General features: G+C 37.5%; 3 protein-coding genes across 3 annotated transcripts; 2 read left to right on the top strand and 1 right to left on the bottom strand.

Moving 5' to 3' along the window:
- The first annotated feature begins 36 nt into the window (after nt 1-36).
- Nucleotides 37-3,079, top strand: LOC123678231 (proline-rich protein HaeIII subfamily 1-like). The gene is made up of 4 exons (XM_045615134.1): nt 37-413; nt 470-758; nt 892-1,125; nt 2,338-3,079. Exons 1-4 carry the CDS (start codon nt 192-194, stop codon nt 2,799-2,801), a joined length of 1,209 nt encoding a protein of 402 aa, XP_045471090.1. The 5' UTR covers nt 37-191; the 3' UTR covers nt 2,802-3,079.
- Nucleotides 3,080-6,320: 3,241 nt separating this feature from the next.
- LOC123679154 (multiple epidermal growth factor-like domains protein 8) lies at nt 6,321-23,546 on the top strand. The gene is made up of 24 exons (XM_045616577.1): nt 6,321-8,512; nt 8,590-8,944; nt 9,171-9,521; nt 9,630-9,873; nt 9,936-10,322; nt 10,616-10,898; nt 10,970-11,139; nt 11,206-11,525; nt 11,775-11,934; nt 12,971-13,235; nt 17,861-18,151; nt 18,288-18,487; nt 18,548-18,816; nt 18,868-19,012; nt 19,201-19,488; nt 19,555-19,815; nt 19,929-20,305; nt 20,454-20,652; nt 20,715-20,872; nt 20,926-21,178; nt 21,267-21,551; nt 22,022-22,380; nt 22,586-22,946; nt 23,203-23,546. Exons 1-24 carry the CDS (start codon nt 6,507-6,509, stop codon nt 23,370-23,372), a joined length of 8,157 nt encoding a protein of 2,718 aa, XP_045472533.1. The 5' UTR covers nt 6,321-6,506; the 3' UTR covers nt 23,373-23,546.
- LOC123679156 (sperm-associated antigen 1) lies at nt 15,314-16,573 on the bottom strand. The gene is made up of 2 exons (XM_045616580.1): nt 16,123-16,573; nt 15,314-16,033 (listed from the first exon to the last, which is right to left on the bottom strand). Exons 1-2 carry the CDS (start codon nt 16,504-16,506, stop codon nt 15,329-15,331), a joined length of 1,089 nt encoding a protein of 362 aa, XP_045472536.1. The 5' UTR covers nt 16,507-16,573; the 3' UTR covers nt 15,314-15,328.
- Nucleotides 23,547-25,312: the final 1,766 nt, after the last annotated feature.

Genomic DNA, 25,312 nt, shown 5'->3' with positions numbered 1-25,312 from the left:
AGAAATATAGAGTAAGATGAAATGAAAACTATGGTTCGTTCCGGTTCATTGAAAGAGGGAAAATGAGTAGACAAGCTATATGATTGGAATTGTTTTCATTTTCCGTACAATAACAATTTATTGTTTTAGAAAAGCTAGTGAATGTCAATAGCAGAAACGAAAATAAATAGAACATTTAAAACTGTGCTGCAATGTCTGTCGTATTCGCAAGAGGAGGAAATCGAGCTCCTCCTACACCAGCTCAGATACAAAAAATTCTTGATGAAAATGGCCACTTGATTCAAGCTATTCAGGAATTTCAAGCTAAGGGAAAAACTCAAGAAGGAATACAATATCAGCAAACTCTTCATAGAAATCTAATATATTTAGCAACAATAGCTGATTCTGGTCAAAATGTTCAGCAGCTGCTACCTGTAAGTATTATTCTTGATACACTGAGGAAGATGAATAAAAAATTTCGATCATGTAGATGCTGCAACCACCACCAGGCCCTCCTGCAGGCCACGGTCAACCACCAGCAAATCCAGAATCTCAGCATATTAACAATTTCAACCAACAGCAACCTCAATATAGACAACCGTTGGGTCCTCAAAGACCAGTTGCTGGTCCCCCGCATCCGTACGGACAAAGGGGGTATCAACAGAATCAATATCCGGGACAATATAATCCTCAGCAGGCTGCTCCATACCCGCAAGGTCACCCTCAGGCACAATATCCTCCTCAGAATCAACCGCCTACATATCCTCCCAATACTCAGGGTATTTAAATTTTTGTTATAAGAGTTTTCATAAAAATATACGTGATGCATAGTCAGTTGAATATTGGCTTTAAAAATATTCAATTAAGTGTGAATGCGATAAGAAGATTGTTGAGGCTGTGTTTTTGTTAAAGGTACTTACGGACCTCCTACGACATCTCATAACAACTATCCTCCGCCTCATCAAGGATATGGAGGGGCTCCACCTAACAGTGGACCACCACAACCGCCTGCCGGACCATACGCTCCACCATCAGGACCACCTCAACCTCCATATGGTGGTCCCCCAAATGGAGCGCCTTACCCTAACGCCAACGCTCCTCCTCAAGGTTATGCCCCACCTCCACAAGGCTATGTACCTCAGCAAGGTATATCAATACATATATTCATTATATTTGATTTGTCATCACCAAAATTTTCCAAAAGAATTCTGATAATATTTATATGGGCTATTCGATAGTACAATTAAAAGATATCCTAACGATTGATGACAACCTCATAAAGGGTGTTTTTAAGAGCTATGGAACTTTAAATTGCAATCGAACAACGATGAATTATTCGATTGACATGAATTTTATTTATCCGGAAGATAATCTTGTGGCATTACATTTTAAATATGATTTCTGGCATATGACCACCACGGCTGGCTCGGATGTAGTCCAATATGGACGTCCAATTTTCAATGACTTGTTCCAACAATTGTGGCCGTATATCGGCAATAACACGGCGAATGTTGTCTTTCAAATGGTCAAGGGTTTGTGGCTTATCCGCATAGACCAATGACCTTACATAGCCCCACAGAAAGTAGTCTAGCGGTGTTAAATCACAAGATCTTGGAGGCCAATTCACAGGTCCAAAACGTGAAATTAGGCGGTCACCAAACGTCTCTTTCAATAAATCGATTGTGGCACGAGCTGTGTGACATGTTGCGCCGTCTTGTTGGAACCACAGCTCCTGGACATCATGGTTGTTCAATTCAGGAATGAAAAAGTTAGTAATCATGGCTCTATACCGATCACCATTGACTGTAACGTTCTGGCCATCATCGTTTTTGAAGAATTACGGACCAGTGATTCCTCCAGCCCATAAAGCGCACCAAACAGTCAGTTTTTCTGGATGTAACAGTGTTTCGACATACACTTGAGGATTAGCTTCACTCCAAATGCGGCAGTTTTGTTTGTTGACGTAGCCATTCAACCAGAAGTGCGCTTCATCGCTAATGGACGTAGTGCGCGATACGTATTCTGCACAGAACCATTATTTTCGAAATAAAATTGCACTATTTGCAAGCGTTGTTCAGGCGTGAGTCTATTCATGATGAATTGCCAAACCAAACTGAGAATAAATCACTCGACAGCTGTTAAATCGGTCGCCATCTCGAACAGAAATGCCAACTTAAAGTTATATATCTCGAAAAAAAAACACCCGTTAATATAAATTTGAAAAAAAAGGAGGTTATTAAATATGCAAGAAAATCTCGGAAAACTCGAATAATGTAGACTTATTATCAGATTTTGATCATAATGATTTATATTTGATCATTATTCGATTTATTCGTAAACTAACTGAAAATATTCCAGGTTATCCTCCTCCGTCATCGGGCCAGGCTCATCCGTCCGCCCCACAACAAAACCCAGCTTCATACGCTGGCCAACCGAACGCAGCTCCTCAAAATTACCCCACTCAGAACTCCCAAACTCCTCCCTTCTCCGGTCCTCCAACAAATACCCAGAGTCCAACGGTGACTTCGACCACTGCCGCTCCTCCATCTCAGCCCTATGTTACAGCACCCTACCCCCCAAATTCACAGTCCAGCAACCCCAACGCGCCTTATAACTCTAGTGGGCCCCCTGGCCAGGTATATCCCCCTGCTGGTCCTCCAAGCAGCTACGGCTATGGTCCCCAACAGGGTTATGCTCCGCAGCAGTATGGTGGTCAGCCTCAGGGTTATCAATATGCGGCCAGGCCCCCAACCCAACAAGGGCCACCTCCGCCCCAAGGACAATACGGATACAACTATCCAGCTCAGCCGAATCCCCAGTAAAACGTTTTGTTTTATTTTTAGTTTTTATGTTATTTGTTTTCATAGACTTTTAGGCTTTCAGTTTTTTTCTATTGGTTAACTATGTATATCATTAATTTATTAGACTTTTTTATTGACAAATGTAATAAAGTTTTCCGATTTATTATGATGATATTCTCGATTTGTTTCATGATGTTTTTTGTCTTGGCATTTCGTAATGTATGTTTTTTGTATTCATTATGTGTAATGAAGTTACAATGTTGCTTAGGATCTCTGTTGGATAAAGTTTAAGATTTGGATGAGTAGTCTTTTTATTCGTGGTTCCCCTCTACTACAGATTTTGTGAAAAAAAATTTTCTACACATTTGAAGCATTATTTCGAGAAATATTTCGAAATTGAGACGTTTTAGAATCAAACTGAGTCACTGTATCAGAAAAAATGCGTTTAGGAAAATTTTACTAAGAGAGTTTATGGCCGGATCTGCTTCAAATTTTGATATCATAAGGGAATCTCAATGTCGATTTTTACCATGAAACCAAGGACTACAACCTCAAAAAAATTTTGGGCAAACTTAAGTGTAGAAACCTGTAACGGGGTCGTCACATCAGTTGCACCATTAAACCTAAATCTACACGGTCAGATTGAAAAATTAATTGTCCTCTAAATGTGTGAATAAAGTTTTCTGCTGAATATTGTTATCGAATTCGGATTCTAGGCCCACAAAACATTCTAAAAACAATAAAATTAGCTCAAATTTGAACAGCCGATTCTTTTCATGAAACCAAGACTATAACCTTGGAAAAATTTTGCGAAAGAAACCTCTTTGTCTCGAATCCTTCTCAAAATTTGATATCATGAAGAATTCTCCATACTGAATCCCTTTTTGCAATCAGTTCTTTCCTACAGAACCCCAAAACCGAGAAATTACGAGTTTTCTAAGACTAATTCGAGGGGGTTGTCTTAAGCCATTTGCACCAATAAACCTTAATCCACATCGTCAAGCCAGAATAATAAATTGTCTTCTGAATGCTTGGATAATTTTTTCTGCTTAAAATCGTTATCGGATTCAGAATCTAGGACCTCAAAACATCCTATAAACATTAAAATATGCTTAAGTTTGAACAGCCAATTTTTTTCATGAAACCAAGACTATAACCTTGGAAAAATTTTGCGAAAAAGAAGTCTTTGTCTTGGATCTTTCTGAAAATTTGATATCATGAAGAATTATCCATGCTGAATCCCCTTTTGCAATCAGTTTTTTCCTACAAAACCCCAAAACCGAGATATTAAGAGTTTTCTGAAAATAATTCGAGGGGGTTGTGTTGAATCATTTGCACCAATAAACCTTAATCCACATCGTCAAGCCAGAATAATAAATTGTCCTCTGAATGCTTGGATAATTTTTTCTGCTCAAAATCGTTATCGGATTCGGAATCTAGGACCTCAAAACATTCTATAAACATTAAAATTGGCTCAAATTCGAGCAGCCGATTTTTTCCATGGAACCAAGACTATAACCTTGGAAAAATTTTGCGAAAAAAAAATCTTTGTCTTGGATCTTTCTGAAAATTTGATATCATGAAGAATTATCCATGCTGAATCCCCTTTTGCAATCAGTTTTTTCCTACAAAACCCCAAAACCGAGATATTAAGAGTTTTCTGAAAATAATTCGAGGGGGTTGTGTTGAATCATTTGCACCAATAAACCTTAATCCACATCGTCAAGCCAGAATAATAAATTGTCTTCTGAATGCTTGGATAATTTTTTCTGCTTGAAATCGTTATCGGATTCGGAATCTAGGACCTCAAAACATCCTATAAACATTAAAATATGCTTAAGTTTGAACAGCCAATTTTTTTCATGAAACCAAGACTATAACCTTGGAAAAATTTTGCGAAAAAGAAGTCTTTGTCTTGGATCTTTCTGAAAATTTGATATCATGAAGAATTATCCATGCTGAATCCCCTTTTGCAATCAGTTTTTTCCTACAAAACCCCAAAACCGAGATATTAAGAGTTTTCTGAAAATAATTCGAGGGGGTTGTGTTGAATCATTTGCACCAATAAACCTTAATCTACATCGTCAAGCCAGAATAATAAATTGTCCTCTGAATGCTTGGATAATTTTTTCTGCTCAAAATCGTTATCGGATTCGGAATCTAGGACCTCAAAACATTCTATAAACATTAAAATTGGCTCAAATTCGAGCAGCCGATTTTTTTCATGAAACCAAGACTATAACCTTGGAAAAATTTTGCGAAAAAAAATCTTTGTCTTGGATCTTTCTGAAAATTTGATATCATGAAGAATTATCCATGCTGAATCCCCTTTTGCAATCAGTTCTTTCCTACAAAAACCCAAAACCGAGATATTAAGAATTTTCTGAAACTAATTCGAGGGGGTTGTCTTGAGTCATTTGCACCAATAAACCTTAATCCACATCGTCAAGCCAGAATAATAAATTGTCTTCTGAATGCTTGGATAATTTTTTCTGCTTAAAATCGTTATCGGATTCGGAATCTAGAAGCTCAAAACATCCTATAAACATTAAAATATGCTCAAATTTGAGCAGCCGATTTTTTTCATGAAACCAAGACTATAACCTTGGAAGAATTTCGAGAAAAAAATTTTTTGGCCTGAAAAATTGATGAAAGGAGTATTTGGCCACACTCTATTCAAATCTGCAATCAGTTTGCTTCCAAAATATCTCAATTTCGAAATATTTCGTGTTTTGTGGCCTGTGAGCCATCTATACACAATTTACCCAACTTATTGGTGGCGCCGCGAACCTTGAGTAGAATCCTGTAACGTATATATTACTATTGAAGCTTTATTTGAGCTACTTTTCCCAGATGTCGCTATATTGATGAATTCTAGAAAAATTTTACGAGAAGATACTTTTTGTCTTGGATTTTTCTGAAAATTAGATATCATGAAGAATATTCCATACTGAATCCCCTTTTGCAATCAGTTCTTTCCTACAAAACCCCAAAACCGAGATATTACGAGTTTTCTAAGACTAATTCGAGGGGGTTGTCTTGAGTCATTTGCGCCAATAAACCTTAATCCACATCGTCAAGCCAGAATAATAAATTATCCTCTAAATGCTTGGATAATTTTTTTCTTATAAAAATCGATGCCTTATTTGGAATCTACATCCTGGAAACCCTTCAAATACACTAAGAAAAGTTCAAATTTTATCGGTCGATTTTTCACTGAATTGGAATTTACTCAATGGTGCCATCTAGGAAGAGTAGCTTAGACCCGGTTATGGGGAGGATGCACACATCACAGGATTCTATAAGTGTTTGGCTGATGGAACAATTAGTTTGGTAAAATGCGGATAGATGGCTCACAGATATATTCTTCACATATTTAAATTTCAGATATAATTGTATTCAAAGAATACATGAAAGCATTCATAAGATCCGATCCTTAAAAAATAATTGAATAAATTCTCTTTTGAAATATTTATCAATTATCTATTTTATTTATTTTTTGACAACTGTTTTCTGTCATTATTTGTGTCAATTCTGTCAATGTCAGAGCACTATTTATGTTTATAAATATTATTTCAAAAAATGAATATTCCTTCGTTTATAAATTGTTATAGTATACCATTCTTCAATGTAAAATTCCAATGATCTCCAGCAATGATGGAGTTGGAAAAGCTCAAAATTCTCGTATTTGCAGGAATTTGACGGAATTTTGCTCATCCAGACAATATGCGTATTGTGGTATTAAAGTTCTTCGTAGAAATTTTAGTATGGTTTTTTGTACTTGTGGGATATGCTTCAGTTGATCTTGTCCCTTGCAACAAGTCTAGAAAAATATTTACTGATTCATGGGGTGTTATCACAGATGGCCCTATTGGGTCCAATTACACCCAAGACAGTCATTGTGAATGGTTAATAAAAGCCAATGAAACGAGCAAATTCATAACATTACACTTCAGAAGTATGGGAACCGAGTGTTCTTACGACTATGTATTTGTTTATGATGGTGATTCATTTCATTCACCTTTATTAGGTAGTTTTAGTGGTAAAACCGAACCACAACAAGTGATAGCAACCTCTGGTCATATGTTAATTTTACTGTATAGTGACACCAACTACGTTCTTGATGGTTTTCGTGCCGAGTTCTCCATCACAGATTGTCCTAATAATTGTTCTAATCATGGCGTATGCTATAGTCATCAATGCATTTGTAGTAGTGATTGGGGTGGCTTTGACTGTTCACGGCATTTATGTCCAGAGAAATGTGGTAGAAAATATGGCCGTGGCCGTTGTGAGCAAGAACAGGGCTGTATTTGCCAACCTGGATATTCAGGACAAGCTTGTAGTTTGCATGAACATGATAGCATTGGTAACAAATGGCATTGGCTGTCTCATTCAGAAGGAGGATTACAACCACGAGCAGCCCACACAGCAGTATATGTAGATATAACCGATTCATTGTATGTGTTTGGTGGATATAATTTGAATTCAATACTCAGTTCGATGTCTGTATATAGTTTCAAAAATAGCACTTGGAGAGATGAATATGGGAATATTTTACCAGATAAAAAGTTGTATAATATCGGTTCTGTGGCAGCACTTATAGAACATGCAGGGTCTGACTGGCAACGTAAATGGGGAATCAATTCAGGAAAGTCATTTTTACGGAATCTATTGTACACTGTCCCTCAAAACTCGACTGCATTTAAAAGAAGACAAAGACATTCACATTCCAACGAAGGTCATAAACCGTCTGCACGATATGGTCATGCTGCTTGTACTATAAATAAAGGGTTTTTAATGTATGGTGGTAAATTAGGAAATGGAAGTTTATCCAAAGAGCTTTGGTTTTATAATGTTCTCACACATAAATGGGAACTAAGAGCAAAATTTTCAAAACTACAACCACCTCCTCTTACCAGACACACCTTGACAAAAGTCAACGAAAGTATTTATCTTTTTGGTGGAAGCTTAGAAAATGGAGAGTTCTCTTCAGGTCTGTTCAGTATAAAATTGGAAGAAGATGGAACCGAAGAATGGGTTGAGGTTAAGCCTAGAGGAGGCAAAGAGTTGGATGTGCGAGTTGTTGCCCATACCACAAACTACCACGCAAGCACAAATTCCCTGATTGTTTACGGAGGCATATTATCGGGAGTTGCAAGATTTTCAAAATTGAGCGATCGCATGTTCATTTTCCAATTAGACGAGAAATACTGGAGTGAAGTGCATTATACACGTGAACATTTGAGAGAAAAATTCGTACCTCGTGAAAGGGCTTTCCATACTGCCGATATACTAGAGAATTATCTTATAATATTTGGTGGCTATTCCCACAGACACAATAAAGAAGAGATTTGTTATGACAATCAGATGTACCTTTACCATTTAGGGTGCCACACTTGGGTAAATCCTGAAATTTTAGGAAATACTAATGATTCCAGATACCCCAAACATCAGGGTGTTTTTGCTCACGCTTCGGCTGTTAGGAATGGAAACACTTTATTACTTGTTGGTGGATACCACGGCAATGTTAATGGAGACTTGCTAGCATATACAGTGCCTCCAATGATAGCTACTAGGACAGGAATTAGTTATGATCCGGAATTGACATGTAGTCGACACAGAGATTATGTTAGCTGTTCTGCAGATCCGGAGTGTGGATGGTGTTCTGCAGACGAAATATGTTACGGAAGGACAATTGGGGCCAATTGTACAACTAATCTTCAAACAACAAGGTAACTTCAAAAAATTCAATTCAAGATACATTCTGAACAAAAAAGTTTGGAAATTAAAATTTATTAATTTTTTTAAGGTGTCCGGGTATATGTCCCGCCCTTGGAGATTGTCATTCATGCCTGATCAATGGTAATATGCGCCAAACAGGAGTGACAATGGTGTCAGCTTCGCAGAAATTGAGATTAGGTGAGTGCACTTGGTGTGTGCAGAATGCTAGATGTCATCACAAAGATGACACTTATGGCATTTGTGGATTGAGAGAAGACAGTCCTAGCATGATTCCTGGGTGGTGGGGAGCGAAAGGAACTGAAGTATTGGAGCCAAAACAATGTCGAGAGTTGGATCAAAGACCTGGACTGACATTTGTGAAATATTATCATCCAGTTAATCTCAGTCAACCTGATCATGTTGCAATCATAAATGCAACTACGGTGAGTCATTCTATTGTCAATATAATCAGTTTACTGTAAGTATGAATCAAATCTGTATGTGACTAACTGGAACTTGTTTGTAAATGTACTCTTTTCTCAAAAATCAGTCCTTAGAACTATTTTTCGTCTACTATTGAACTTTTTTTATTCAAGTTATTTCAAGCAACGATTTCCACAAATTTTAAATAAAATAATAAGATTCTATCAGCAAAGTATGAATTTCTAGGTTGATTTCAACAGCCTTCCTAATCCTTTACCAAAAACAGACCCTACAGCTGGAGGAGAAATGGTAGCAAGACTGCAAGGATATTTGAGACTACCTGACGATTGGCAAGATCTCCTCAATATTTGTATCAGTTATTGCACTGCTACACTTAAGATATCAGATATCCAACTAAGCAATTTAACAGCAGAACAAAGTATTTGTAAAACGATAAAGTGGCCAGACACTATAACAGAAAATAGGGTGTCGATAGATTTTGAAACTCATAAAATCGTCAGTTTGGGTGCTTATAACAATCATCAGCAGAGTAAAATGGAGTTGGGTCACTTCAAAACCGACGAAAGTACCCCAAAGGTAAGCCTTTTAATTATTTTATTTCATCTTAATAAAATAGAAAAAAAAATTGTTTCGATTTTATAATTCATGGAAAATTATAGAGATTGATACTGTATATTTTTGTAGGTATTTACCTTTGAGTATTTAGAGCCTCATGCTAATGGAAGTTGCTCAGAATATACAAATTGCCTCCATTGTTTAACAGATTCGAAATGTGGATGGTGCGACCTGACTAACACATGTTTACCACGATCTGAAGACGAAAGTGTCACTTGCACGTCTGATGACAATTGGAGATACTTAACCTTATCTCCCAGCTTTTGTTCAAACTGTTCGAATTTTATTTCTTGTGAAAGTTGTACCTCCTCAGGTGAGAACCGTTTTGTAAAAAAAAATGTATCTTTCTCTATAAAAATGAGATTTTTCTTTCAGGCATATGTGAATGGTGGATCGAAGAAGCAAGATGTTCTCGCATAGGCAAAAGACCAGATGCCGCAGTCTCACCCAAGTATTGCCCCGTCCCATGTTTCAAGAGAGAAGGTTGCGCTTCTTGCTTAGACCAGAGAGGCCGTTGCGTTTGGTGCGAAGCAACTCAGCAATGTTTCAGTTTTTCAGTGTACACCAGCGAATATCAGTTTGGCATGTGTAGGGAGTGGTTAGATCAGGCATTTCCTTTAGTTACGCCGAAAGACAACAACATGTTAACAAACGGAAAGATACAGGAGAAGTGCAAGTCGTGTTCTTCTTTGAGCAACTGCTCCACCTGTTTGGGTTCACTGAGTTGTGGTTGGTGTTATAATTCGTCAAATCCCATGTCAGGTAAGCAAATGGCCTTGATTTTTTTTTTATTTTATCCTTCTAAAATAAATTTATTGGCGTGTACAAAAAATTATTATTTTGGAATGGTATTTGAAAGCTGATGACGCGGTTTGAAATGTTGGTCAATTCATTCTTGGTTATTCTGATCAAGGTAGTACTGCCAACTCTGTATACACTGAAAACCGTTACCAGCACTGCCGGTAGAGAAATTCGGGCTTCCACAGGGTTCACGTTTTGGGCCACTATTGTTTTTAGAGTAATCCACAGTTGGCAACAGGTTTGTTTAATTTTAGGTGTATGCGTCCAAGGCGACTTTAACAACCCTCATGTGAATTGCTCTGAAGTTTTGAAGCAAGAGAATGCCAAATGGGCTTATGCCCAATGCCCTGACGTTGACGAGTGTGGCTTAGGCTTACACGATTGCCATGCTCATGCCACTTGTACGAACACCGACGGTTCCTTCAGTTGTCAGTGTAAAAAGGGTTACATTGGAGATGGAAGAACTTCATGTGTGAGAACATGCTACAATGTGTGTGTTCATGGAGTATGCGAAGGAGATCCAAATTACATTTGCAGGTACTTTCCACAATAAGTGGTGATTTTTTTAAATACTTGTCTTCTTAGATTTAAAGTTGAATGTTTTTAAGGTGTGATCTGGGTTGGTTTGGAGATGATTGTTCTCACAATTGTGGCTGTAATAACCACTCGACTTGTCCCCAAGGTGAGGGGATTTGTGAGAAGTGTCTTGATTGGACTACGGGTGAATTTTGTCAGTATTGTAAACCTGGAAGTTATGGAAATGCTACAACAGAATTAGGTAAAGATACTTATACAGCATGCACTCTCTTCTGACAACATTAGTATTCTGTTTTTATTTTTTTAGGTTGTCAACCATGTGAATGTAACGGACACGGAATAAGTGATATGGGTGAGTGTGACCCTGACTCGGGTATTTGCTTCTGCAAAGACAACACAGAAGGCCAAAATTGTGAAAGGTGTGCTCCAAATTACTACGGTGATCCAAGAGGTGGCAACAAATGTTATTACCAGTGTGAGTCAAGAGGTCTTTTGACGGGAAGGGACGGACAAGGCATCAGTTCCATGCAAGCGTTCAAAGCTCCTTATGGGGGTACGCCGACAAGGGAGTGTTTGTGGATTATTCATCCAACAGTCGAATCTGGGTCTCCATTAATACAGCTCCAGGTAAGGCAGCAGATTATCTTGTGAAGATACTCATATTTTTGCATTGTCGGTAATTTTTGAATTTTGAGCCTGACTCCACCGCTTTTCTCATTTTTTGACGTTCATTAATTTATTTTCCTTTTAAGAGTTTTTATGGAATAATTTGTCGTATTTGATATAATATTCTTTTTCTTCTGTATTTAATATTATTTTATTCGCATTATATATTTGTTTTTTATCTAAAATAACATACTTGTCAAATCATTTCAGATAAATTCTAGTCAGTTGAATGTAACTTGTGGAGAGAACGCAGTTTACGTTTATGATGGAATGCCAGAGCCAGACACTGGAAGTCCAAGTCAAAGTTTACTTTTGGGGGTTTTTTGTTCAGAGGAATCTCTTCCTACAGCTACAGTTGAATCCAGAGCAGGTAAATATTATAAAGGGTGTTTTTTTTTAGAGCTATAGAACTTTAAATTGCAATAAAACAACGATGGATTATTCGATTGACATGAATTTCATTTATCCGCAAGATAATCTTGTGGCATTACATTTTAAATATGATTTCTGGCATATGACCACCACGGCTGGCTCGGATGTAGTCCAATCTGGACGTCCAATTTTCGATGACTTTTTCCAACATTTGTGGCCGTTTATCGGCAATAACACGGCGAATGTTGTCTTCCAAATGGTCAAGGGTTTGTGGCTTATCCGCATAGACCAATGACTTTACATAGCCCCACAGAAAGTAGTCTAGCGGTGTTAAATCACAAGATCTTAAAGGCCAATTCATAGGTCCAAAACGTGAAATTAGACGGCCACCAAACGTGTCTTTCAATAAATCGATTGTGGCACGAGCTGTGTGACATGTTGCGCCGTCTTGTTGGAACCACAGCTCCTGGACATCACGGTTGTTCAATTTGGGAATGAAAAAGTTAGTAATCATGGCTCTATACCGATCACCATTGACTGTAACTTTCTGGACATCACCGTTTTTGAAGAAGTACGGACCAATGATTCCACCAGCTCATAAAGCGCACCAAACAGTCAGTTTTTCTGGAGGTAACGGTGTTTCGATATACACTTGAGGATTAGCTTCACTTCAAATGCGGCAGTTTTGTTTGTTGACGTAGCCATTCAACCAGAAGTGCGCTTCATCGCTAAACAAAATAAAATGGATGTAGTGCGCGTATTCCGCACAGAACCATTATTTTCGAAATGAAATTGCACTATTTGCAAGCGTTGTTCAGGCGTGAGTCTATTCATGATGAATTGCCAAACCAAACTGAGAATAAATCACTTGGCAGCTGTTGAATCCAACTTAAAGTTATATACCTCGAAAAAAACACCCGTTATAAATACTAACCTTTCATCCGTTTCCTCTCTTTTATCCTTCTCAGTTATGATGCAAATAAATTTACTCGAACTTCACTAACTTTTTCTCTTTTCGATTCTTTTATTTACAGGTTTGATAACTGTCCACTACAAGCAGGGCTTGCCAGGGGAAGGCTTCAGTGCCTTGTATAAAGTGTTCAGCTGTGATGATTGCAGGTACCCCAGAGTTTGTAGGAACAAAATGTGCGTATGTGATGAACGTTATGTGGGATACTACTGCGAAGAGTCTCTTTGTCCCCGAAACTGTAGTTATGCCAAAGGTCTAGGAGAGTGTGATAAGTTTTATGGTCGGTGTATATGCAAACCGGGTTGGGTAGGACCTTCTTGCGATATCAGGTGAGTTCTTATTGAAATTTATCTACCTGGTTATCTATTGGTTTTAAGAAACAATATTAAAGTAGAATAATTAAAAGGATCACATAAAAAATTAGAAACACATGCTTATTTTTATTCAATATCAAAGAGGACAAGGATTTCTTCCGAAGATTATAAAATTCATAAAGCTTAAGTAACAAACACTCGACATACAAAGTGTTGAAACTATTGGTCGGACAATGGTCTCCCCAATAAATATAGTCTTTTCTCATCAGTCAAAAAGTCAAAAATGTTTGGTGCAATCATTTCAAAACGATCTTTATATTGGTGTTATTTTATAAGTCAGAATATGTTACGTTGTTAAAATATTCTTAACATTTTCCGGCAATATTTTGTCATGTTGCTGCAAAAAACTAAGCAACATATTGACGTTGTTCTTATCTTCTTCGGACATCAACATTGAAATGATGTGGAACCTCGGTAATCTGGCTATGTTCACCAATACCGAGCATACCTTTTCAACATCTCCTGGAACTGTGAAGTGTGTGCAGAGAGTCCGCAATATCATGCTCAACATATCGTTATCAAGTTTGCAACCAATCACTGAAAAATTAATTGTAATTTTGTTAGAAAAGTGCAAAATAGAAAAAATATGTGTTTTAGTCTCACCTTGGACTATTTGCTGCATATTCATATGCCTGATAACATGAGCTTGTTTCCTCAAAGTGTCATCATCCCGTATACTGTTCCATGTTTTTAAGAATGTGTACGGTGAGTGAATATCTTCAGGTACTGTGACGATATTTTCTATTCTACAGGGTTCACCACCAGCAAACTTATCGTCAATATTCGTACTCTGAAAATTAAGACAAGTGAGATTTTAGTACCAAACAAAAACTTGTTACTGCTTGAAAAGTTCACAAATATGGGGATATTAGCTCATTTAATACTATCAAAATTGGTTTGGTAACTCGAATAATATAACAGAATGCATTAAGGTGCAAATTCCACAGTTTTTCAAAATTAATCACAAAATTCAAAGGATGAAAATATTTTGGCAACCATGTTAATGTTAATTTTATGGAAAAAATCCACAACCTGGCAACTATGCTACAATGAGTTTTATGACGTCATTTCACACCTAAAGTGAAGTGATTAGCTTATAACATTTATTTTTTTATAGCAACAGATCAGTGAGGGTTTTTATTAGGTAAATATTTCATGATTTACCTCTGGAGTGCTCTTAACACTTCTAGAGTTCTTCTTGCTCTTTCGCCTAATCGAAGTATCCTCTTGAATTTCACTCGAATGCTTTTCTTTCCTTATCGTCGAATTCAAAATATCGTGCAATACTTTAACTACCCCCTCACTATTATTATAATGTATATTACTATTTGAACTTCTGTGATATAGTTGGCTAATGGTGGAACTATCCACGCCATCTAGTAGTCGCGTTAGCAGTTCCTGGTCGCTCCTCTTCGTGTACAACACTTCGGTGATTCTCTTCGAATCGATTGATCTGCATTTGATGAAATAAGGTTCTGGCATTCTACTCGTGCCGGGAATTGGAACTAAAACTATTTGGTTTTTTTCCGGATCTGAAATAAAATTTTGAAGCTTTACAGGGATCTACAATGTTGAATATTTTCAGTACTTATGATCAGAGCTGTCAAAGATACTCTCGAAAAGTATCTAGTTACAAGATAAGTTACTTTTTTTGAAAAAGTATCTACTTCAGATACTCTTTAAAAAAAAAGAACTTACTTATCTATATATTTTTCTTTTTTAAATGCTAGTTGAGATACTTTTTATTCTAAATTAGATAGGACTTAGATAATTTCTCAAGTTATAAGATACAGTTTGTTTTTTTAGCATAATTTGGTGAAAATATACTTTTGGGAGGGAATGACACAAAAGCAAAGACATATTGCACTTTCCTCGATCTTATATTGCACCACTTTACAGAGAGAAAGAAAGAGAACCCAATTAGAGGTTCATCAAAAATAATAAAAAAACAGTTTTATCGATGTTTCTACTCCCTGTAGCCTTGTAAGATGAGGAGAAGTGGTATCAGTAATTTTTATGTCCTAAAACTATGCATTCAGTTCCAAAAACTAATTCGATAAAATTATACCTTCTGAGTCGTACTTTTCCTCCGAAACACTTGCATCCTCAACACGCATCCTCCTTTTGGCTGTGTCAATCTTTCTACACTTCTTCCTCAACCTGTTGGCGAAATTTTGTATATTTTCATCGTTCGGATCCATGTCCACACACACCAAGATACATTCCAGGGCCTTCTCGTACTCGTTCATCTTATCCAACGCCATTGCTTTCCTCCAGTTGGCCTTGACATTAAGGGGGTCCAACCCCAAAGCGAAATCGCAGTCCATTAGCGCCCTCTCGTATTCTTCCAACTTCAAATAGGTCATGGCCCTGTTGTTGAACCCCTCGATGGTATGGTAAAAATCCAAACTGGCGGTGTAGTGCCTCAGTGCGGATTTGTAATCGCCAACCCTGAAATATTCGTTGCCTTTCTCCCTCTCTTCCTTGGCTTCAATCTTGGCCTCGACGTCCGTAGTTAATATGTTGAATTTAACTTGTTTCTTTTTCTTCTTGCTTGAACTCTGGTGTTTCGCTTCTTCCTTCAGTTTTTCCTCTTTCAAGTCCATCTCTAACATTTCAGCGTCTACGTCATACTTGTCCCAAGCTGCGTAGTCGGTGGATTTGATTTTTTGGGGTTTGGTGTCTTTTTCTTCTTGTAATTCTTTGGTTTCTCGGATGTTAACAGTTTCGTGTGGAATTGGAGGTTTTTGACCCTGAAAATTAATTCAGAATCACGAGATGATGACACCAATTATCTTCGGTATTTTCAAAAACACTAAAACCTAACCTAACATAACCAAACCTTTCTAAGTTCCAACTCTCTATTATCCTTGGACACTCCGGTTAGCCATTCGTTCAAATCTCTGGTGATCTCGTTCCATTCCTCCTTCTCAACTTCATCTTTCGACATCACCCTGGATAAATTCCTCAAGAATCTACTCTTCGGGTAGATGATCTGGAGTTTCTCCTCCACGCATTTCATCAGTTGTGGATAGTAGCCTTCCTCTCCCGATTTCAAGACGTGCAAGATTTTTTCGAGCTCTTTTCTGTCTTGGCATTTTTCAACGTAGGAAAAATCTAAATGGGTTACCGGGATATCGTATTTCGATAAGAGGGAGTTCGAATCTCCCACGTATTTGTAGGGATCTGAACCCATGGGTTCTAGATTCGTTGCAGATTGCATCATATTCTTCTCGTTGGGTATTTATGACTGACAAGTTTGATAGATGTGACTGTTGGGTGAAGTTGCTAAGCATTTGTTGTTTGGAAGGTTTTGCGTTGATATCGATCAAACTTCAGCCAAAGAGCATAGCCATTGAGTCAAATAAGAAGAAGAAAATATTCAAATTTTACTTCATTTGAGTTATAAACATAAGTATCTGGTATAGTCCGGGAGCCAGGTGCAAATTTGGTTGATTATTTCGTCTCGAGAGATACTTGGTGAGATGCATCAGATAATAGTAATAAAAAGCCTCGTGAACGTCAGCTACGACTCGGTCGGGGGGGAGAGCGGCGGCAGCCCTCCAAAAACGAAGAAAAAAAAATACATTCAGTCATTTCCTCCCAACTGAAAATTTGTCAAATTGTAGCTAACCCAATATCTAGACGAAAAAATACAATCAGCTGGCTATAGCATGGTGGATTATACGGCAGCTGGTGCCTCAAACATGAAAAAAAAAATTATATTTTCAATGACAGCGACTCTGATACTGAATCAGAGAGTGGAAGTAACTAAATATTATTGTGCAACATGTGGAGAAAGTCCTTTTCTCGTGAGTGTGGCACTCTCTGATTCATTATCAGAGTCGCTGTCAGAGCTGTCATTGAAAATATTTTTTTTTTCATGTTTGAGGCACCAGCTGACGTATAATCCACCATGCCATAGCCAGCTGATTGTATTTTTTCGTCTAGATATTGGGTTAGCTACAATTTGACAAATTTTCAGTTGGGAGGAAATGACTGAATTTTTTTTTTCTTCGTATTTGGGGGGCTGCCGTCGCTCTCCCCCCCAGCGGAGTCGCAGCTGACATTCACGAGGCTTTTTATTACTATTACCTGATGTATTCTACTAATTACCATTTGAGAGGAACTTGGTCATGTATATCTGTTACTGGCTCCCGGACTAGTAGAATTTGAGACATTTCAGAATGACATTATTTCTACTGAATATTGAAGATCCAATCTTTAGTTCATTAGAAATGATCCTTATCCTTCTGAAATTTTCACAGAGGGTAAACTTCACACTCCACACTCATTTGACCTCATTGCTTCTCTCATGGGGTTTCATTTATTCAAAAGACTAGTTATTCATTAAAAAAGTGCAGTAGGCATTGATATTCTTCCACAAGTTCAAGTGTTAAAATGAGCCTTCTCCAAAATAAGTATATACGAAAATTCCAACGCCTTCTTGATGTTACATGTTTTAAGTTACAGAGTATAAATTTATTGCCTTTATTATTTCAAAATCTTCTAACTTTCGAGTCATTCCTCCAAAAATATTTTCTTTGATTCACTAAAAGGGAAATAATAAATATTTTCAGGGGTACTGGTACACAAATCCTCTTCACAGAGCTCTTCAACACAAAAAGACTCGCAGATCACCTGGAACATCTTAGAAAAACTCTTCCACGTTTCGGACATTCGCTGACTTCCGACAGAAGGGGGTCCATTTGGATGTTTGGGGGACTATCTCTGTCTCATGGACCTTTGAATGACATAAGACTGTTTGATACTAGAAATAGCACCTGGACTCAGGTCACTGTTGAATCAACGCTAGACGCCAAAATGCCACAAGGAAGGTATTTCCATGGGGCAGACATAATACATTCCAGGTGATTTTATTCATAATTTATCGTATAAAAAGATCAGAAATATCGTTTGAACTTCTGAAAATGCTAGTATTTTTTAGAATGGATACTTTCAGTTTACACAATCAAACGCTAAGGTTCAATCTCAATTTGTTTTCAGACAATCAATTTATGTTTATGGAGGACTGACCAAACAAGGAAAAGCTGCAACCAACAGAACATTGTCCGATTTCTGGACATTCGATATTCCAAATCAACGTTGGGGGGAAATAAAATGGAGTTTTGAGTGGCCCCCAGCAGTAGCTGGGCACACATTAACTTCTTACAGAAATTCTTCCGTAGAAAGTTTGATATTAATAGGTAGGTATTTTTTTTTTTTTAATTTTTTCAGATTGTATGTACTGATTATTTTCGTTTCAGGCGGTGTATCAAGTCACGATGGATTCCTAAATTCAGTTTGGGAATTTTTCGTTGAGAAAGAATCATGGACCAAGTGGCTAACTAAAGGGAACGGTCCCAAAGGCATATATGGCCACACAACAGTATTCCATCAACAAACCAACAGTCTCTATGTTTTTGGTGGACACATATACGATAAACAACAATACTCGTTAACAAATAATCTGTACATACTTGAATACCCGACAAAGACCTGGACTGAACTCAACAGCTTAGGATCTTCACACTTGGTAAATTAATTCTAATAGAGGAAAACTTTTGACTGATGATCTTATTTTTAGCCAAAGCCCAGGTTTTTACATTCTGCAATCACAACAAATACCTACATGTTGATTATGGGCGGAAAGACTCAAAGTTGGAATATAACCGACACCCTATATGCATATTCCTATAATTGCAACCAGTGGTTCAATCTCATGTCTGAATGTAAGTAAAAAACTATATATTATTGAAGTATATGCAAATCTAGATGCAAAATAAGTCATAGCGTGGCGTAAGAGAGGCCCAAATGTTGGGCGCGCCAACACTTTCACTTACAGCTGTAATATTTTCGGTCGAGCGTGCATTTTGATGATATCTTTCTTGTCTATACTACAAATATAAACCTTTTTCAGCGTTGGAGAAAGTAGGACCCCTTCCAGTGCACACTTACGCTCAAGCCATGGCAGTCGAACCAGATGGAGATGCAGCATACATAATTGGAGGGTGGAGTGCGGATAGCCAATGTTCTGTCCTTCGTCTAGAGCTTCCGGAAGACATTTGCGTTTTATGGACCACGAAACACAGCTGTCTTAGGGTGGCTGGATGTGCCTATTGCGCTGTTAGAGTTGGAGATGAGATCGTCCAAGAAGTATGCCATTCCAATCAGAAAGAGTGTCCATTCGGGAATGTTCAATGGAATTGTGAGTGCTCTTTGTTTGAAATATCCACTTGCAGATCAAACGATGAACCTTCAATTCATTTTTCAGCTTCTATAGTATCGAATCAAGGCAAGCACTGTCAAGAGTCCCCTGTTAGTACTGAGTATTGTACATTGCAACATGATTGTCTCAGCTGCATGCATTCCCAAGGATGTCATTGGTGCGATAACACATGCTCACAAAATCAGACCTGCGACATGAGTTCACCATCGCAGTGCCCATTCACAAGGTGTTCGGCTACTGACTGTATACAGTGTCATAGTTTGCCTGGCTGTGATTGGAGTTACTCAAAAAGAGACTGTGTTCTATGTGAGTAAGAAATCTGAATAAAACTGTTACCATATACATTAATTTTCTAGTAGAAACATGTAAAAACATATTTCGAAACCTAACCTAACATAACCTCTCTCGTTTTCTTCCAGTGCTGGAAGAGCAGCAAGCCAACGATATCAAGACATGCGCCCCACCTTGCGTGAACTACACTACGTGCACTTCGTGCCTAGATGCTGCGGATTGTCGTTGGTCCACTCAGATAGACGAGTGCATCTCAGCTTCTTACCAACCTATGTACTGTGCCGGTGGTGTTTGCGGATTGGTCCTCCAAACGGAAGATAAGCAGTATTGTCCCGAACCCTGCAATTCCTTCGATCAGTGCTCGGTTTGCCTGAAACACGCTTACTGCGGTTGGTGTGCCGCCCCTGGTTCTTCTGGGGAGGGCGTTTGTGCTGAAGGTTCAGGGGACAAACCCATGAATGGTACATGTAACGAAATATACAGGGAAGCGAAATATAAGTCAATGGTGAGTGAACCAATATAATATACATATACACATAGATAGACAGATAGACAGTAAAAGTATAGCTCACTTGATAAAAAATATTTTAAAACATAGGCACTACAGATTATTTTGTTGTTTTATGTCTTCGATTGATTTTTTTTGTACTAAGGATGAATCGGAGCTGGAGACGAATATCACATATACCTGGCATTATGTCAAATGTCCTCCAGAAAACGAATGCAACAATGGACACCACAGCTGCGCTGTAGAGTCTGAGATATGTCAGGATCTTGATGTTGGATATGAGTGTGTTTGTGGAAACGGTTACAAAGCAGGAGCATCAGGATGTGAACCAGTGTGTACAGCAGGTATGTAAAAAAAGCATTTTTTGCATGAATTCGTCAAATAAAGTTGTTTTGTAAACTTCCAGGTTGTGTCAGAGGACAGTGCATCCAACCGAATAAATGTCTCTGTGATTTTGGTTATGTTGGTGCCAATTGTAGCATACAGTGTCAGTGCAATGGACATGCGAACTGTGAAGGACCGGACAAGTTGGACAAATGCTTGGAATGTCACAACAATACTATGGTAAAATTGACATTTAAGAAAGGGGATTGGAGTATCATTAATTTATTTTTCAGGGTTCCCAATGTGAAAAATGCGAACCTCTATTCGTAGGTGATCCATCGGATGGTGGCCAATGTGTTCCGTGTTTAGAGTATTGTCACGGTCATTCTCCTATTTGTGTCGACAATACCACCGATATAGAAATCAGCGATGGAATGGAGTTGGAATATTTGAAATTAACCCTGAAGGAAGGTCCAAAATCGAATGCCAAGTGTTTGAAGTGTTCCAATTTGACTTCGGGGACCCAATGTGATGAATGCATCGACGGTAAGTATTTCAATAATCAAAATGTCTATATTTTAAAGTTATAATATCTTAATGTTTAGCCTTATAAATTATCTCAAATTGTCCACAGGAAACTTTAGAGGAACGGAAGATCACAGGGACCCTTGCAGGCCTTGCGATTGCCACGGACATGGGGACACCTGCGATCCAATAACTGGCGACAAATGTAACTGCAAAAATAATACGGAAAGTGACGTTTGTGGAGGAGGACCAACTAAAAACTCCGCACGTCCTTGCTGGATGGTACAGTGTTCCAAATGTAAAGAAGGATATTTCGGTACCCCAACTTCGGGTCATCAATGTTACAAGCAAATGTCGGTCGATTCAAAGATGTGTTTCGATGCTAAGCCTATCGGTGAGTGATTACCAGTGAGATGCAAATAATAACCTCTAATTTCACTTCATAATAACCTTATCTTCCAAATATGGAAGGTATGGATTGAATATAATGTGGTACACAGTAAAAAATGAATAACTCCACCTAATGTAAAAATTCCAAAACAAGATAGAGATAACCTAACAAAATAGAGCAAGCTAAACAAACTAGATGACAGTTGACATTTGAAATCCGAGTCAATTGTGCCAACTTTGTGTCAAAATAAATATCCCTAATCTCTTCAAGTGGGTCTTTTATATCATCAATTTCCGGTACTTTTTTGACAGAATATATGTATTTTAGCGCTGAACTTCAATCTTACTTGCTCTTGATATCGTTTTCTATCCTCTAGGAGCCATAAACGATCAATTTTGTAATTGTGTGATGAGACATAAGGTGGAGTAGAAAATTAGCATTTTTGCAACAACTAATTAAAATTTTTCTTTCAGACGAGTGCAAGATGAAGCCCAAACCTCTCCATCCCGGTGAGATGGTATTCTTTGTCATCCAACCCCGTTTCATGAACGTCGATATCAGGATCATCATAGACGTGACACAAGGAAGACTCAATGTATTTATGAGCACCCACGATGACACTTATGCAGCCTATCCAAACACCACTACGGGTCTGAACGAAATAGAAATAGATCAGTTATATGGAAGGTGGGAGAATGGAAGCCAGAAAACTGGCGATGTATTCATGGAAAAGGAAGCGCTAGGACTGAGAACCTACATCACCATAACTCAACCGAAAGCCATCTTGACCGTCAAGGATTTGAGAGATCGGTTGGTCATCACCTTACCAGAGGTAAAACTTGTCTTCTTCTTCCTGGTTTTTCTTCATTTTTTTACAGTTCAATTTGTATCTAGCTGTAGAGACTTTTATCAACATGAAACTATAATAAATAAACAATAACAAAATAAAGTTTAATCCTTTTATTACCAATTTTATGAATAAAGTAGTAGGCTCGGTATTTTGACATTTTGACAACTGACATTTCACCTTGTTTCAGGAATACCACACGTTGGAAACCACAAGATTTTTTCTTGTACTTCAGGCTCTGGATTCTCCAGATAACGACAAGAAGGTCTCCTACGGGATCGTGTTTTCCAGACAGGACCAGCTTCACATAGATCTCTTTGTGTTTTTCTCTGTCTTCTTCTCCTGCTTCTTCTTGTTCTTATCAGCTTGCGTGGTGGCCTGGAAGGCCAAGCAGGCGGCTGATGTTAGAAGAGCTAGAAGGAGACACGTAGTAGAAATGTTGCATATGGCCAAGAGGCCTTTTGCAACTGTGACCTTAAATTTGAACGGAAAGCCTAAGCCCAGAAGAAATATGCATCATGATTTGCGACCAGTTGCTGTTGAACCCACAGGTAAAATAGATCATTAGGAAGTTATAGCCTACCAACATGACAAACTGACATTAACCTATATTCTGCAACTTGACAACGATTGTCAAAGTTATATAACCTTTAAAAAATTACCTATCCTGACATCTACTGTCAAGACCAATACAACCTCTGGTTACTTTGACCTACTTTTGATTATTGGTCTTAATCATAAGTAAAACTGTAAAAATAGTTTCACATCCCTCTAATAAAGCAGATTTACATTAAAATTTTTTCACAGATGACGGACTTGCTGCTGTGGCAACAGTTTTCGTTAATTTACCGGGAGGACAAGCTCCTCCTGTTAAATTGGCCTTGGCTTCGTCCCTAATTCTTCTAACCAGACAATATCCCATCGGAGGAAGGACATTCCTAAGGAGGCGCTCGACTCACGCTGCGCCCCCAACTTAAATCTTCTCTCTAAACGAACCTAGATATGTTTTATAAACATGACGATTCCTCGATTAATACGTTGCTCTTTATCGGATAGATCTCGACAAGAAATTTTATTTGTTTGGATGAATTTTAATCACCGTGCTCTTAGTTAGCTGTTTATATACGTATATGTCCTTTTGACGAGTTCTATACAGGGTGGCCACTTTTTCAATGGGATTGTATTGGTAACTTTCAAACCATAAGAGTTAGAAGGTCGGTCAAATGGAGAAAAAGTTACATGCATAGAAGCATTATCACGCAGTTCAAACAAATCGAGATTATCAGGGCCGGTTATTGAGATATCATAAGAAAAGTAAATTCTGTCATTTTGATTTTTCTTTTTTTTCCACTTTATTTTAAATATTATCAAAAAATGTTACAGGAATTTTTTATTTGATAGTAAATTGTTCTCAATTTGACGTAATCAGATTCCGTATCCAACGTTTCGTGCTCTCTGGGCCACCCTCAACTTCATTTTTTTCAATACGGACCTGTATATTTTATGACACTTTTCGAAATAACTTCAAATGCTGAATTCAACGATATATCATACAATGTCATTCAAAGTTGATTTTCAGGTGAATTTGACCCTTATCCAAATTTCTTTGGGTCGGATCTGTATTACATTTAGGTACCTTCAGTTTAATTAACAACATGCAATACATTGCGATGAGAAAATCAACTTACTCATCTTGAACTAAATGGAACATATCAGAATCAAATCAAGAAACAAGTAATAATTATTTACATATTTCAATTCATAATAATTAAACGAATTATCATTCAATGAAAGAAAAATCGAATGATTATTCGAAAGTAAATGAAAATGAATGAAGTAGGTGTTCGAAATGTCCACCATTTTGTAAAATGCACTCAACTGTTCTGGCACCCATACTTCTTATACATTTGCTTATTTCGTATTCTTGAATACCTTCCAATACATTCTCAATCTCCTCGCAAGAAATCACTATTGTTGGACTTGTCATTTGTTCCGTTGAAACAAATTACAGAATCGAACTTTATTTTGATATCATTACCCTATAAGTTTTGCAAGGCTTGGTATTCAAACTTAAAATCATTGAATTCGCGTCTCTTGACTATTTTTTTAAAAGCAGTTTTTGATTAATTGCATTCACTACAGATCCGACCCAAAGAAAATTGGATAAGGGTCAAAATCACCTGAAAATCTACTTTGAATGACATTGTATGATATAACGTTGAATTCAGCGTTAAAAGTTATTTCGAAAAGTGTCATAAAATATACAGTTCCGTATTGAAAAAAATGAGGTTGACGGTGGCCCAGAGAGCACGAAACGTTGGATACAAAATCTGATTACATCAAATTGAGAACAATTTACTGTCGAATAAAAAATTCCTGTAACATTTTTTGATAATATTTGAAATAAAGTGGAAAAAAAAGAAAAATTTACTTTTCTTATGATATCTCAATAACCGGCCCTGATAATCTCGATTTGTTTGAACTGCTTGATGATGCTTCTATGCATGCAACTTTTTCTCCATGTGACGGACCTTCTAACTCTTATGGTTTAAAAGTTACCAATACAATCCCATTGAAAAAGTGGCCACCCTGTATATTGTGTGAAGGAGATATCAAAACAGGAATCACTGGGAACGGTCTAGTGTTCTATTTTATTTATTTTTAAAGGTGTCCAAAACTGCTCTCATGAATCTCTACAGAAATTTTATCTATAAGTTTAAAAAAGTGGAATTCGCCATCACAATGATACCTAAGATACATACAGAAAACCAGTCTATAGTTTGTTCGTGAATTGTGGAACCTTGCTAAATTTTACGATTCTAAAGTTTTGCAATTGATGAACGGAATAAGTCTTTTAGAAAAATAATTAATTTTTAAGGGAAATTTGAAGAAAGGCAGCCAAATATTTCGAAAGGTA

This window comes from Harmonia axyridis, chromosome 4 (assembly GCF_914767665.1).
Source record: "Harmonia axyridis chromosome 4, icHarAxyr1.1, whole genome shotgun sequence".
NCBI lineage: Eukaryota > Metazoa > Arthropoda > Insecta > Coleoptera > Coccinellidae > Harmonia > Harmonia axyridis.
Note: the sequence above shows the minus strand (reverse complement) of the source record. Positions and strands in the feature narration are given on the sequence as shown.

Coding starts and splice junctions, on each gene's coding strand:
- LOC123679154 (XM_045616577.1), top strand. CDS start 6,507: ATGCGTATTGTGGTATTAAAGTTCTTCGTAGAAATTTTAGTATGGTTT. Junction 9,874..9,935: donor TGAAAGTTGTACCTCCTCAG/GTGAGAACCGTT, acceptor TTTTTCTTTCAG/GCATATGTGAATGGTGGATC. Junction 21,552..22,021: donor TTTCGATGCTAAGCCTATCG/GTGAGTGATTAC, acceptor TTTTTCTTTCAG/ACGAGTGCAAGATGAAGCCC.
- LOC123678231 (XM_045615134.1), top strand. CDS start 192: ATGTCTGTCGTATTCGCAAGAGGAGGAAATCGAGCTCCTCCTACACCA. Junction 414..469: donor ATGTTCAGCAGCTGCTACCT/GTAAGTATTATT, acceptor TCGATCATGTAG/ATGCTGCAACCACCACCAGG. Junction 1,126..2,337: donor AGGCTATGTACCTCAGCAAG/GTATATCAATAC, acceptor AAAATATTCCAG/GTTATCCTCCTCCGTCATCG.
- LOC123679156 (XM_045616580.1), bottom strand. CDS start 16,506: ATGATGCAATCTGCAACGAATCTAGAACCCATGGGTTCAGATCCCTAC. Junction 16,034..16,122: donor GAGAGTTGGAACTTAGAAAG/GTTTGGTTATGT, acceptor ATTAATTTTCAG/GGTCAAAAACCTCCAATTCC.